General features: G+C 36.6%; 2 protein-coding genes across 3 annotated transcripts; one reads left to right on the top strand and one right to left on the bottom strand.

Moving 5' to 3' along the window:
• Positions 1-737: 737 nt before the first annotated feature.
• On the bottom strand, positions 738-5871 carry mrs2 (magnesium transporter MRS2). The gene is made up of 11 exons (XM_027150056.2): positions 5233-5871; positions 4917-4990; positions 4104-4140; positions 3892-4004; positions 3300-3473; positions 2981-3111; positions 2697-2813; positions 2396-2548; positions 2021-2138; positions 1744-1857; positions 738-1225 (listed from the first exon to the last, which is right to left on the bottom strand). Exons 1-11 carry the CDS (start codon positions 5411-5413, stop codon positions 1154-1156), a joined length of 1284 nt encoding a protein of 427 aa, XP_027005857.1. The 5' UTR covers positions 5414-5871; the 3' UTR covers positions 738-1153.
• A 1109-nt stretch (positions 5872-6980) lies between these two features.
• LOC113644434 (cleft lip and palate transmembrane protein 1-like protein) lies at positions 6981-13131 on the top strand. Of its 2 annotated transcripts, XM_027149277.2 has the most exons (17): positions 6981-7301; positions 7396-7490; positions 7780-7969; positions 8186-8307; positions 8451-8538; positions 9339-9456; positions 9573-9667; positions 9771-9855; positions 9990-10093; positions 10179-10223; positions 10361-10411; positions 10500-10582; positions 10676-10713; positions 10805-10860; positions 10954-10998; positions 11094-11209; positions 12235-13131. In XM_027149277.2, the coding sequence occupies exons 1-17, from the start codon at positions 7101-7103 to the stop codon at positions 12314-12316; spliced, it is 1614 nt and encodes a 537-aa protein (XP_027005078.1). In that variant the 5' UTR covers positions 6981-7100; the 3' UTR covers positions 12317-13131. The 2 variants fall into 2 exon arrangements, with proteins under 2 accessions (XP_027005078.1, XP_047666814.1); XM_047810858.1 differs by lacking the exon at positions 12235-13131 and having other exon boundaries at positions 10676-10706; positions 11094-11202.
• The last annotated feature ends 289 nt before the right edge of the window (positions 13132-13420 follow it).

Below are 13420 nucleotides of genomic sequence, written 5' to 3'. Positions count from 1 at the left end.
GTCCCACACTGATACTATCAACATGTTTTATAGAACTTTACGCACGGAAATAAAACTCGTGGAATGAGTTGTGTCTCCCTCTGCTGGACTACCTGCATCACAATATGTGCAACATAAAAACAATCAGGAGGCAATATACTGTACAGTACTCACCTACTACTTTATTAGGAACCCCTGCACCTTCATGACGTCATCTAATCAGCCAGTCATGTAGCTTTACCACAATGCATAAAATCTTGCAGGTACAGGTCAAGACATTCAGGTAATATTCTCATCAGAGAGAATGGGGAAAAGTCTAATCCTTCTGACTTTAATTGTGGCATGTTTGTCGGTGTCAGATTACTATAAGTATTTCAGATCCTTCTGATCTCATACACATAATTGTCTACAAAACGCGAATCATCCTGTGAGGTGAGGGTCTGCGGTTTGTTTATTAGAGTGTGGCCTTGTGCTGTTGTAGGTCATTTGATGTGCATTCTGAGATGCTATTCTGCTAACCACAGCTGTAAAGAGTAATTATTTCAGTTACTATATCCTTTCTCACATCACTAACAAATCGGACCGTTCTCCTCTGACATTTATTTAACAATTCATTTCCACACACAGGACTGTATTGTTTTTCACAGCCTTCTGTGCAAACTTTAGCAACTGCTGTGCGTGATCAGCAGTTTTTGAAATGTGCATGTTCCTAATAAAGTGGACAGCAAGTTCATATTCACAAGCAGTTAAAACCCCACTGTAGGAACGTATATTGAATCTTTTTATTTTATGTACCCATCAACATTATTTTAAGCATATGGAACCAGTAACATAGATATTTTTGGGCTAACCTAATAATGATCAACACAACTTAAAACCACTAGGAGATAAAGACAATACGTTCATAACATCACATTAATCAGTGACCTACTGGCAAAATTAAACTCAATATGTTAAAATTCCTGGTTACAAATATAGTGAGTAAAAATCAGACTGCTTTCTGTCTTTAGTGCAAAAGACACTTTTATAATAGGAACATGTGTAAATTCTGTGGCTTGTTGCTTTCTTAAGTGAAAACTATTCACTGCAATTAAAAGCACAATATAATCTCAGTTTACAATAGATTTACTGAACACAGAAATACAGAGAGAACACACAGAGAGATGTCACACTATCATCTAACTCCAGGCTTTAGATCTGTCCCTTTTAAGGTGCTGAGTTGGCTTTTCCTCCAAACAGGTGGGATCTGTGCAAGGAAGAAAAGAGATGATCAGAACAGAATCTAAAGCTCTGTTTTACAACATAAAATATATTTAACCCTTTCCTAATATATTGTGAACTAAAAAACTGAACTATAAAAGATTTACTAACATTTGTTACAATTACAGGTAAAGTGTTTTTTTCCCCTGACCTAACCCTAAACTCATTCAGAAAATTCATATAACTTGATATTGATCTACAGAGGTGCTGATTTTATTGTCTGATCATTTTTGTAACAAGTACCACTTCCTGGCATAGATGACATACACAATTATGAAAATAACTGAATTACATAGGCATGTTGATCTGCACAGTAATCCACTAAATCAGATCAACACTGTTAATACAATCAAGTGAGGAAAATTTGAAGTACACCATAGCTAAAGACTGTGTGTTAATAATAATTAAGAGGAATGAATAGCAAGTGGGAAGTCGGTAGAGTGCTGTAAATGATTACTCAAATTTACAGTCGATAATATGGGTGTTTTGTAATTGAGTAATTACTGGAGGAGGAGAGCTGGGCTCCAAATGTCGTCCCAGGAAAGAAAGCAGTCGTCTCCATATGAGTCCACTGCCTAAGAACATGACTCCTGTCACTAACCAGAATGCTCGTGGATCCTACACACACACAAACAAAATGAGTTCATGATCATCCTAAAACCATAACTGTAAAAAATATATGAATTAGGAACATGTGCTTCTAGTTTTACAGTTTTATAAATAAACTAGTTTCACATGGCTGCCATTCCAAGAACATGAAACTGCTACCAAAACGATATACCTCTTCAAATGAAGACATCAGATTCATGCCAAAGGCCACTCCCATCAGACCAAATAAGGAAAGAGAGAAGGTTCCCATGGTGAGCTGGAGATTCAGGCGCATCATCACGTTTCGATGACTAGTGCAAATATAGTACCAGAAACACAATAAGTGACACAATCTTTTCTGAAAAAGTTTCAAGATTGAAAGAAACAGTCACCACCGAGCAGCCATCTGAATTGCTCAGTAGTAGAAAGGAAATAAACACTAACTTGCTCTGGATAAGGATGTCTGCCAAATGCCATAAATGAAATATAAAGGAATGCTCCAGCATCAAGTACTGTTTGTCATTAGTATTTCTATTTCATGGTGGGTGTCAATTATAGATTCCTCTACCTGTCCAAGTTAATGAAGATGACACTCTCAGAGTCGTCGATGAGCCCCTTCAGCTCTCGAGCTTTGTTTCCTAGCTCTTCTGCCTGCATGAAATAGTTTTCCAGGAGTAACTCCATCTCATGCGCATGATCTAGGCCTAAACTGCTCTCCTCACTGCCTCCACACACAAACACCACATGCACACACAAACACACAAAAGCAAATGGAAATGAGCTGAAAATGATTTATGGAAAATATTGATTCAAGGTATTTAATTCAGTCTATTACCATAATTACAAGAACAGACAAGCATTTCACCTACAACACACGGGGATCAGTCCATTTATTGAGACACAGTTCCTCAATCAGCTCATCCTCATCCAGAATTTTAAGCAGGCTATCCTTAAATACTTTAATGTCAGTCTCGAGTTCAGAGAGACTGCAGAAAAATATAATTGGTGTTATATGACTTTGAAAGTAAAAAGATCATTCCATTTGCATTATAAATGTAATATAACCAACCCAATTTGATTTTAAAAAAAAACACCACCACCACACTTTTCTGATATATAAAGTGTAAAATTGCTGGCTTTTTCAATCTCTTACCTCTTACTGTTGAGGAGAAGCATGTGTAGTTTACTGCGGTCTGCAGAGAGAAGCTTGGGATCCACTAATGACTCCAGGCAATCTAAAATCTGGGGCTGAACCTCATTTAGCCTTGCCTGGAGGGTGTTTATCTGCATGTAAACACACAGGCACAAAACAACTTCTTGAACCTTATGCTGACGTTACACAGGTGAAACAATAATATAGTGTCTATAACAAAATGTAATTTCCTTTAGAAATGTTTCACTTGAACAACTTGCTTGCTTGTTAGCACCCAAATGAAGTGTAATGTGAATGTTGCTACAAGTCCAGCATGTACCCTGTGCTGTAGAATGGCCTCCAAGGCTCGAAACTCGAAAGGTAGCGAATAAGTGGCCAGAGCACCATCTCCTGCTATTTGTGGCCCGAGCTCCAAAACCAGCCACTTCTCCAGACCAAGCCCCCGGAAATCCAACACCAAGAGGCACTCTGGAGTTACTACTGCTTTTAGGGACTAAGGACAGATTAGTTAAGTATACAATTCTATATATTCTTTTCCCATAGACCACAATGTAAAGGCAAGAAATGATCATAAAAATATGGTACCAATCAGTTACTTGTAGTCTTGATTCCTAATCTGTAAATTAATCTGTATAGATCCGCATCAATATTGTAAAGCGGGTAGTTTCTTCAGCAAATAATTAACACACAACAGTCTGTGCTATTACATAAAATATTACACATTATATATAAAATGTGACATGGCACGCAGAGAGACCAGGTAAGTGAGAAACAGATAAGGTGAGACTGAGCATGCTTATGACCGAGATTTGTGCCGTAAATGTTAAACTAAATGTCTCCTAAACAAAAAAACTTCACATCAATGACCTAAAGACTCATTTTGTTAAAAGCAGATTCAAGCTTTTAAGTACCTCCATGCGAATGATGATTGTGTTATTTCTTGATGTGATACTTGTGAGATGTTGGAATCTCAGGTCTCTTGCCTGCAACCCAAGTTCCTGATAAAGCTCTGTTTTTTTTTTCTCTGGGAAAAAAAACCCCAAAGAGATATAACATTGTTGCTCATTTCAACAATATACATAATGTTACATATTCTTGGTCATAAGTGAATCATGACACTTACCAAATGAAGTGACATTCCCCTCAGGATCAAATTTCATCTGTTGAGCAAAACACAGCTGAGATAAGATGATGGAGATAAAATTTTACAGAGACGTGTTGCTCTAAAACATGCCCTTTAGGAGTAACATGGTGTGCGCTGGTCCTGTTCTCACTCACTGTAACTGATGTAACTGATACAACAACACAGATAACACAGTTATGTGTTTACTGAAAACAACAAGGATTAGGTCTGCTTACCCTGACCAACCTGCAAAACAATGTTTATAGTCCACAAAATTTTCAATTGTGAAGAAGACTTTTTATATGATTAACTTACGTATAGCATAAAATGTAATCAACACGGCGATCTGCTTTTAACCAGCGGAGCTTTGGTACCTTTACTTTGTACATCTCTTTCACCTCCTAATTTGTATACTTTGATCAAATACCAAAGGCTACACAGCTTCAACTTCCACAGTAATGTTGCCATCAATGTCATTGTGCCATCTCTGAGCCGTACTTACCGAGTGCAACATCTGCTGTCTACACTATGGTGGATTTATTGTTAACATAATTTAAACATCATGAATAAGAAAAGAAGCTCTTGATATTTTGTTTTTAGGGGACAACAGCAAACTCTGGCTGATCCGTTAATCAGAGTTTTGATTCCTTTCGTAAGTTGTGTGATTACTGATTTCTTTTCTTCTATTAGACACAATTGTAACTGCACCAGCAACGACTTCTCATGAAATCTACAGCACCAGCTCCAAAGTATTTCAATATAAATGTATTTAATTTTTCTAGGGTTGAGTTTGTAACATGTTTGTAAACTTACCACTATAAATACAGGGGCTACACTTGTCAAAGCTGTATGTGAAGAGTCTGTAACATTTCCACGACACAGAAGAGCTGATGAGGGAAAAGTGCATCAGTTAAAGTGCATCTGCTTTCACAGACATGTTGTTATTATTATTCTGTAACAGGTCACCAGCCGGTGATCACGTGACAAGGGACGTGGTGACATGTTTTGCGTTTGCAATTAGACTTTTATCAGAATAACTGACAGCATAAGTCACAAAGTCATTTAAAAAGTTTAGTAACTAGAGATGTCCTTGATATGTGTTACAGTCTGAAAGGTTTCTCACACTTACTGCTGTGGCTGAATGTGTGTGTTAGACGTGTTGTGTCTACAGGAGCATGTCTGCATGTCCACACAGCACACAGAGGACGACACAGAGGTGATCTCGAACCCTTCAGTACTCCAGGGGTCCAACATTTCCTAAAGACAATCCGAGGACCTTCACGATATAAAAACCTCACACATGCCTCCATTTTAACCCGACAAGGCCAAGACCCTGTTAATAAATGTGCATTTTCTGTGACAGATTCAGCAGAGATGAGTCTTCCACTCTTATGTAAGTCCAAGTGGCTTTAATAATAAATAAAACCAGTAAGCTAAACTATTAGCTCTGATGCTAAGCTACATATCAACACAGCACTACGAATGAAGGAAACGGCTTTTCATAAACTCCTGTTATCGCCTCACTCCGTCATTTATGAACTTTTGATCATTTTAAATCAGTATTTCCGAAACGTGAGAGTTTTGTAGAGCTAGAAAGCTGCAATGTTTTCAGAAGAAGGTTATGACGAAATACCCAGCATGCACTGGGCAATCACCGGTCTATTCAGCACGTGTTACCAGCGAAACTTTAGTTGCGGAGATTCTCCACTGTTCATCTCTTCCGAGTTTGTTGTGTGCTAGAGTGCGCATGCGCGGATGGGACATGCGCTGTAACGTCACTGTGCCAAACAGATTCGCTTGTTTTAAATACGAAATGTCACAATAAATAATTAACATATTTTATATTCATCCGTTTCACAACACTTCATTGAGAAATTAAACGTTGTATCCGTGTTCTTATTGGATGGAGAGCCAGAGGAATGTTAAAAAACCCTTTCATGGATATTACCATCAACTCTCATGAACATTCAAATTAAACCTTTTTTATTATTATTACTATTATATTAGGAAGATTTAATATGTAAATCACCCTCAGATCACTCGAGAACATCTGTTGTTTTTAATCTCATTAAAATTGACATAAACCCCCCCTAAATAACAACAACAATAGACATAGTTCTGGTGTCAGATTAAAAGTTTTTTGTCAGACTTAAAGTTGTTTTTTTTTTTTTGGAGAGGATTTATTTCTTCCTTGCTCTGTTTCTTTTTAATAAGTAATATTTACATGTCAAAATAATTTATGCATGAAAGGGTTAATTACAGAGTATTTTTTTTGACAGAGCACTCAATGGCAAATTGGAGAAATTATTTTAAAAGATAGTTTAGTTTATACCCATAGACTTGTGAGCCCTACACTTTATAGAATACATGAATATCGGCAGAGTATATAATATATAAAGTCTGTATAATATTGACACCTAAATACATCATGGTGACTAGGAGGTGGGCGGAGTCTCGGTGCACGGAACCTTATTGGCTCAGATTTACCAGAGTGGCCAAATCCTGCACAGTGCACAATGGCGCTCTCAGGTCAGGTTCTGCTAGTATCTGTAAAATAATAAAATAAATATACATATAAATATATAACGGAGCTAGTGATGTTCAAAAGACATAGAACATTATCATAGCACCACCTAGTGCGCTTTTTATTTCTGCTGGGCGCATTGATGGCGCAGCCTCCTGTCACTCAATGAAGATTTAATTACACACTGAGCTCGGAACACTGAACATGAGGAATAACGCCAAAAGCACCGGGGATTAGACGGATCCAGGAGCATCAGTTATCTGAGCATCTTTGTGTGTGTGTGTGAGAGAGACAGAGAGAGAGAAAGAGAGAGTGTGTGTGAGAGAGTGAGTGAGAGTGTGTGTGTGTGTGTGTGTGTGTGTGAGAGAGAGAGAGAGAGAGAGACAGACAGACAGAGACAGAGAGATATCCTGCATTTGCATTTGCCTTCATCCGATCTTCATTGTTTGATTGATTGATTGATTTGGCGGAAAATGTTCCCTTCGTGTTATTCTAAGCCCAAAAATGGCTCTCAGTTTAAGATGTCATACACGAAGGTGTTTTTTGGGGTATTGGTGGTCTATGTGCTTCATACGTGTTGGGCCTTATATGGCTTCGTGCACACAAAAGCCTGTGACAGCGCTAAAGGTGACGACTGCGTTACATCTTATCTACATGCCAAACCGCGTCTCCAGGTAAGGACACGTTCAGTCCACTGGCAGAAACCTGATGTTTTTCAGCTGCTCATTGTACCGCATTGTAATCTGAACGCTGTTTTGAATGTAAAAGCTGAGCGTGTATTCGACGCTGGATCCTAGTGATGAGTCTGCGTATACACTCCTTCTCAAAGTGGATCAATTTGAAGTCCATTCCAAGCTTGAAAGGCAAGTGATTTCATCTATAAGGGATGTATTCATGCGTCTTGGAGTTCTCTAGTTTGGACGTCTCTAGTTTGGACTTTAAAGTGCATAAAGTGCATTATGAATATATGTGTTAAGGTGCATGTATGAAATCATTTTAAATAAGTCGTCATTCTATTTATTATGTTTTAGAAAAAAAATACAATGTATGTCACGTGTATGTGAGAGGCAAAAATATCACTGAATTTTGAGAGAATCACCAGATAGTCCAGGACTTGATTTTACATGATTGTTTCACTTCTCTTGGAGACAGGAAGGTGAATGTGCTATTGTTTGCATTGAATCCAAAGAATGAGACGCTGCATGCTGTGGTGTTTGTACATAAGAATGGAGTTTTACCATGGAAAGACAGCAAATACGTGCGAATTGTGACTCGCCTGACCTCTCACCTGTTGCCAGTTCCTCCTGTGGCCGTTGCCGGCTCTGCCAAACCGACTCAGAAGGTAATAGTTTAGAATTGTGATGTTACCTTGTGCCTATGGTTCCTTTGATTGAGGTTTAATACGTGAGGAATTTTTCACTATGCAGGTGAAATGGATCAGAAAATTCCTAGTCACTGCAGACACTAAAAAAACACTATTTGGAGTGAAAACTAAAGTTCCTGCTGCCATTATTGTGTGAAGAACATTAAGCAATCTTCTGTTCTTTTTGGACTTCAGGGAACAGAAGTGCAAAAGGTCATGTCCTACTGGAAATCCTGCATCACTCTAAACATGATGACAGAAGACTTCACGTTTAATAATGCAGCCGTGCCCAGCGACATGCGCAGATACATGAAAATGTGAGTCTCACTGTATAGCCAATAAAATAGCACATATACTGCAGGTGAATTACAGGAGATAAGGGTAAGTTATGAAATCTGTTTCTGAATCCAGTGATCTGTGATTATTTAATTGGGTAACAATCCAGGGTGTTTTTCCTTAGAGTTGAAGATGGAAAGAAGGACAAAAAGAAAATATATCTTCCCCTTTTACTTGTGGATGAAATGAGGAGCAGACTAAAGGATTTAATTGTATGTAAAAATTAATGTTTCTTCTATTCAGAATGGTCACAGAAATGTTATGCATTTATTACACTCACTTTATTAGGAACATATGTAGACTTGTTCATTCATACAGTATTTAATCAGCCAACTTTATGGCTGCAACCCAGAAGAAGAAAAAAACGTAGTTGCAGGTCAAGAGCTTTAGCTAATTTTCACATCAGACATTGGAATGAATGAATTCTGTGATCTCTGTCACTTTGACCATGGCTTGGAGATTGGTACCAGAAGTGCTGGTTAGAGTATTTTATAAACTGCTGATCTACAGGTTCTCCTGAAGTTCTGCTCTTGTGGTCCATCCAACTCAAGGTTTGATGTGTTGTGCATTTTCATATGCTTTTCTGCTTACCAAAGCTGTAAAGAGTGCTTATTTGAATTACTGTAAATGTCCTGTCAGCTCTCCTCTGATCTCTCTCATTAGCAAGAGGTTTCCTGCAGACCCCTGTGCAAAGGATATGTTTTGTTTTTTGCATTGTTCATTATACAATCTAGAAACTGTTGTGTGTGGAATTCTCAAACCAGCATCTGGCACCAACAACCATGCTACGGTTAAAGTCACAGAGATCACACTTTTTTTTTTTGATGTGAAACTTAACTGAAGCTCTTGGCCAGTATCTGCATGCTTTTATGGATTGTACGGTTGCAACATTATTGGCTGATTAGATAACTGCATAAATGCGCAGGTGTGCTGGCGTCCTAATAAAGTTAATGGTAAGTTTATGTGCTCCATATTTCTCGTTCTAATTTCTTATACTTTTGTTTTTATGAAGGAGATAAACAGCACAACAAAAGCAGTCCCACTCACTGTGTCCTATGATACAATAACACTTCGCAAATTCAGAATGTGGATCCATATCCAAGCTGTCATATACTCACTCAAACATTTTGGTAAGATATTTAAAATTTTAAGCATTTTTCATCACAGTTGGTATTCATTTACGGTAAATATTAGCCACATTGAGACAATACTATATTTAAATAATGTCATATTGTTTAACTTTTAGGATTTTCTGAGCAAAGACTTGATGAAATAAAAGCCATGTTTGTTGAGACTGGCCTTCATATATTGGTTTTGTCGATCCTGGTGCCGGCATTCCATGTGAGATTATTTGTGTTTTACAACAATACATGACTACATCACAATCATATTTATTTCAAATTCTTATAATTTTTGTAATCCAGTTTGTTTTAATGTTTTGTAGCTCTCGTTTGAAGTATTTGCTATGAAAAATGACGTAAGCTTTTGGAGAGGAAAAAAGACTTTAGCTGGTATCTCCAGGCGATCAGGTGAGATCAGCATTCAATAAATACACTTCTTGAGTGACTTGTGAGCTTTTGTGATGGTAGAAACACCACTGACTACCTTTCGACTCTGAGTACGTACTGGTGTGTTAACATCAATGTGTTTGTCTTTCCTTAAGTGATCTGGAGGTGTTTCAGCACTGTAGTGATATTCCTCCATTTGTTAGAAGAGCAGACCAGCTGGCTCACCCTCATTCCTATAGGATTTTTATCATTAATTGAGGTAAAACGTTTCGTCCGCTATGTGTTAAAAAAAATACAAGAACAAAAAACACTGAATTCTAAACTGTTCTTTCTCATGTCTTCAGCTTTGGAAAGTCAGCGTACTCTTTGCAGTTTGGCCCAGATTTAAGGTAAGTTCTCTGTATATTGTACTGTAATTGCTCAATTTGGATTGATTTGTTAACAGGCTGAGTTCACTTGTATGCTGTTTAGACCTAGTAGAGTTTCTCTTGCAGCTTGGTGATCATTGCAGTGTTGTCCTCTTTAGGATAATGGAGCAGATGACATGGAGCGAGCAACAGAAGAACATGATTCCAGGGTATTGAAATTATTTTATTAACAACTGTGATGAAAACAAACCTTATTAACGATACCCTTATATAAACATGGCCTTATTTCTTCCCCAGGCAATGAAAGTCTTGACCTATTTAATGTATCCTCTGTGCATCAGTGGAGCTGCATACTCCTTCTTATATCTCAGAAATAAAAGGTATAACTTCGTGGTTGATAATGATATTTTTATAGCAGTTCTGTATTTCCTTGTTTTTACATTTCAGTAACCGATTTCACATTTTTATCCTAGTACTTGGTACTTTTGGATCAAGAACAGTCTTGTCAGTGGTAAATCTTCAATGATCATATTTATGTTATTTCCTACTGAGCATTTAAATATCAAATAAGTCATTTGTGTGTGTGTGCTTCTTAACAACAGGGATCTATGCACTTGGATTTCTGTCTATGGTCCCTCAATTATTTGTCAATTACAAGGTTTGTTCTCAAATCAATTAACATTCAATTTAAAACAACTTGCCCCCACATTCACTGAATGTCATGTAATATTTCATTTCATTTCCTTTACAGATGAAATCAGTTGCCCAGCTACCAATGTCAGTGTTACTTTACAAAGTGAGTTGCTCCTTCATTTGAATTCAGAACATGAATCTGAAATGTTTAGCCTTAATCATGCTGCTAAATATTATTGTTATATATTATATTCACAGGGGTTAAACACTTTTATAAGTGATATATTTAGTGGAATTTTAAGCAATCCTGGACCACATCCACTGGCTTGTTTCAGAGACGATGTGATCTTTCTCATCTACCTCTACCAGCGCAGGTATGTAACCTAGTTATAACAAGGATATATAAACACAACATGGAAAATTGACTTTAAAAAGGAATAATTTGATTGTGGGACAATGCTAATGAGGTGTTGGCTAATCATTTAATTTTATATACTTTATAATAATACTTCAGATAGATTTAGTATAATATTTAACAAATGTATCATCTGTTGGTCTGAGAAAATCTGTGAATGAATTCTGCCAACATATGAATTCTGAATAACAGCCAAAAAATGTTTTTCTGCCTCCTTAATATACTTAAAGAATGCATACAGTACCTTTTTGTCACTCTGTTTTTTGTTTGTTTGTTCGTTTTTTTAAGTAAAAACTGTTTCTCACTTTCTAGCATTATTATTCAGTATAAAAACATTTTATTTTTCCCTACATTACTGTTAACAAAACATTAAAGACAACAACATATTGTATAACAGACCACTTTTTAGACAAAAACATAACGAAGACTGTCAAGACTGGAAAACAGAAGCCAGAGCAACAAGTCAAATTCTCTGGAAAAACTGTGGCAGGTTCTGTAAGATGCTCAATAAAATGTATCGGCCAATTTTCTTATAAAACTATAAAAATAATATCCGAATCTACTGATGCATTTTTGTTAAACAGCAAAGTTGTCATCACAAATACTGACTTTATTTTAGTTTAGTGCTCATTATATGAGATTTTTGAAATGTATAAACATCTAATTTCATTATTTTTTAAAAAGCGTCTTTGCCCTATAGCATTTCTTTGCATATGCCTCTTTTATTTACTTTTTATTCTTGCCTAGTCGCTTAGTATGATCAGGTTAGGTAAGGAGCCAGTTTAAGAAACTTCTAAATTAACTTCTAAATTAAGAAATTTCTCCTTTTTACTTTTGCAGGTAACCATATTAAAAATGTAAATAAAGTAAAAACTGTGTAAATCGTTTTCCAGTCCAGCACACATTTATAACTTTTAATGAGTGACTATCATGTTCTACTTTAATACTAGGTCACTGATCATTACTTTGTTGTATCCTCACCAGGATTTACGGTGTGAACAAATCTAGAGTTCGCGATTATGCATCACACAAGAAGAAACCTAAAGGAAAATCACATGAGGACTGAACATGTGCCATAGAGGAGTCCTAGTAAGAGTTCAAGCTTCATGCATGCTATACCAGAGAGCAGCAAGTGTAAATATGAAAGAAGACTGAAGCTTTACTCCAAGGACAAAACAAGACTTTGTTTCAGTCTCTCACAGTTCAGCATGAAGTTGTTCTAAATCTCGGATGTAATTTCAGTACCGCATGACAAGTCTTCTAAACAAGGCTGAAGTTTAGTGTTATTTCATCTCCTTAAACAATTTAATGATGATTAACTTGAAAGATGATCAGCTACAGAATAAAAACATCTACCACTGTAAGGAGTTAATGTTAAATGGCCCTATGTATGCTATAACCTGCAAAAGAAAAGCTATCAACATAATCTAACCAGGTAGGTGTACCTGTGACGAAAACCACACGGTCAAAAAATCACCTATAGCTCAGGATTCCAATCATTTCCACAGCCTACATGTTATTATAAGGCTTTATTAAATGGTCTGCTTTACTGTAGCATGGACATTGTAGTGGTCAGTAGACAAATGCTGCCTTTGTCTGTTGATCAATGCTGTGATTTACACACTGCCACAGTGTGTAACTGCCGAGAGCTTTGTCACTGAGGAATAAAATACAGAATTATATAGTGTTGTACCTTTACCTATGTGAAGCAAGACATACTTTACTAATGTATTTATTGAAAATGTTTTACATAAGAGTTTATATTTATTCCAATCTTGAAGTACAAACTGCAATATTTCTCAAACTTGATATGTATATATAATTTGTTTTAAAACATTGTCATGACTAATAAAAGAAAGTAATTGTCTTATTGTATTTGAACTTGAGTTTTTTCTTTAATGATAATGTTTTTTTTATGGTAATCAAATAGAACAATAAACGCTGAGGACATAATCCTGTTTCAAAGAACTCTGGTGTGGTGAAACTCTCGAAACTGCCAAAAGATATATACAATGCATTGCTCACTCTTAGATGTGCTCGTGGATCACTTGAGCGTATACTGATGGACTTTTGAAGTTCAAACGTTCTTGAAAGATTACGTTGTGTTTGATGTCAGTCTCCATGTGAGTAAATAGAAACGTTCCTATATGTCTAGTGAATATTTTTTTTT

This window comes from Tachysurus fulvidraco, chromosome 3 (genome assembly GCF_022655615.1).
Source record: "Tachysurus fulvidraco isolate hzauxx_2018 chromosome 3, HZAU_PFXX_2.0, whole genome shotgun sequence".
Taxonomy (NCBI): domain Eukaryota; kingdom Metazoa; phylum Chordata; class Actinopteri; order Siluriformes; family Bagridae; genus Tachysurus; species Tachysurus fulvidraco.
The sequence above is the reverse complement of the archived record's forward strand: the minus strand, read 5'-3'. Positions and strand labels throughout refer to the sequence as shown.

Bases quoted from the DNA above. Each gene is read 5' to 3' on its own strand.
- mrs2 (XM_027150056.2), bottom strand. From the start codon at position 5,413: ATGGAGGCATGTGTGAGGTTTTTATATCGTGAAGGTCCTCGGATTGTC. The intron at 4,991-5,232 runs GTAAGTGTGAGA...TTCCCTCATCAG, and splicing joins ACACACATTCAGCCACAGCA to CTCTTCTGTGTCGTGGAAAT. The intron at 4,005-4,103 runs GTAAGTGTCATG...TTTTTTTCCCAG, and splicing joins GGGGAATGTCACTTCATTTG to AGAAAAAAAAAACAGAGCTT.
- LOC113644434 (XM_027149277.2), top strand. From the start codon at position 7,101: ATGTTCCCTTCGTGTTATTCTAAGCCCAAAAATGGCTCTCAGTTTAAG. The intron at 9,856-9,989 runs GTGAGATCAGCA...TCTTTCCTTAAG, and splicing joins TGGTATCTCCAGGCGATCAG to TGATCTGGAGGTGTTTCAGC. The intron at 10,094-10,178 runs GTAAAACGTTTC...TCATGTCTTCAG, and splicing joins GATTTTTATCATTAATTGAG to CTTTGGAAAGTCAGCGTACT.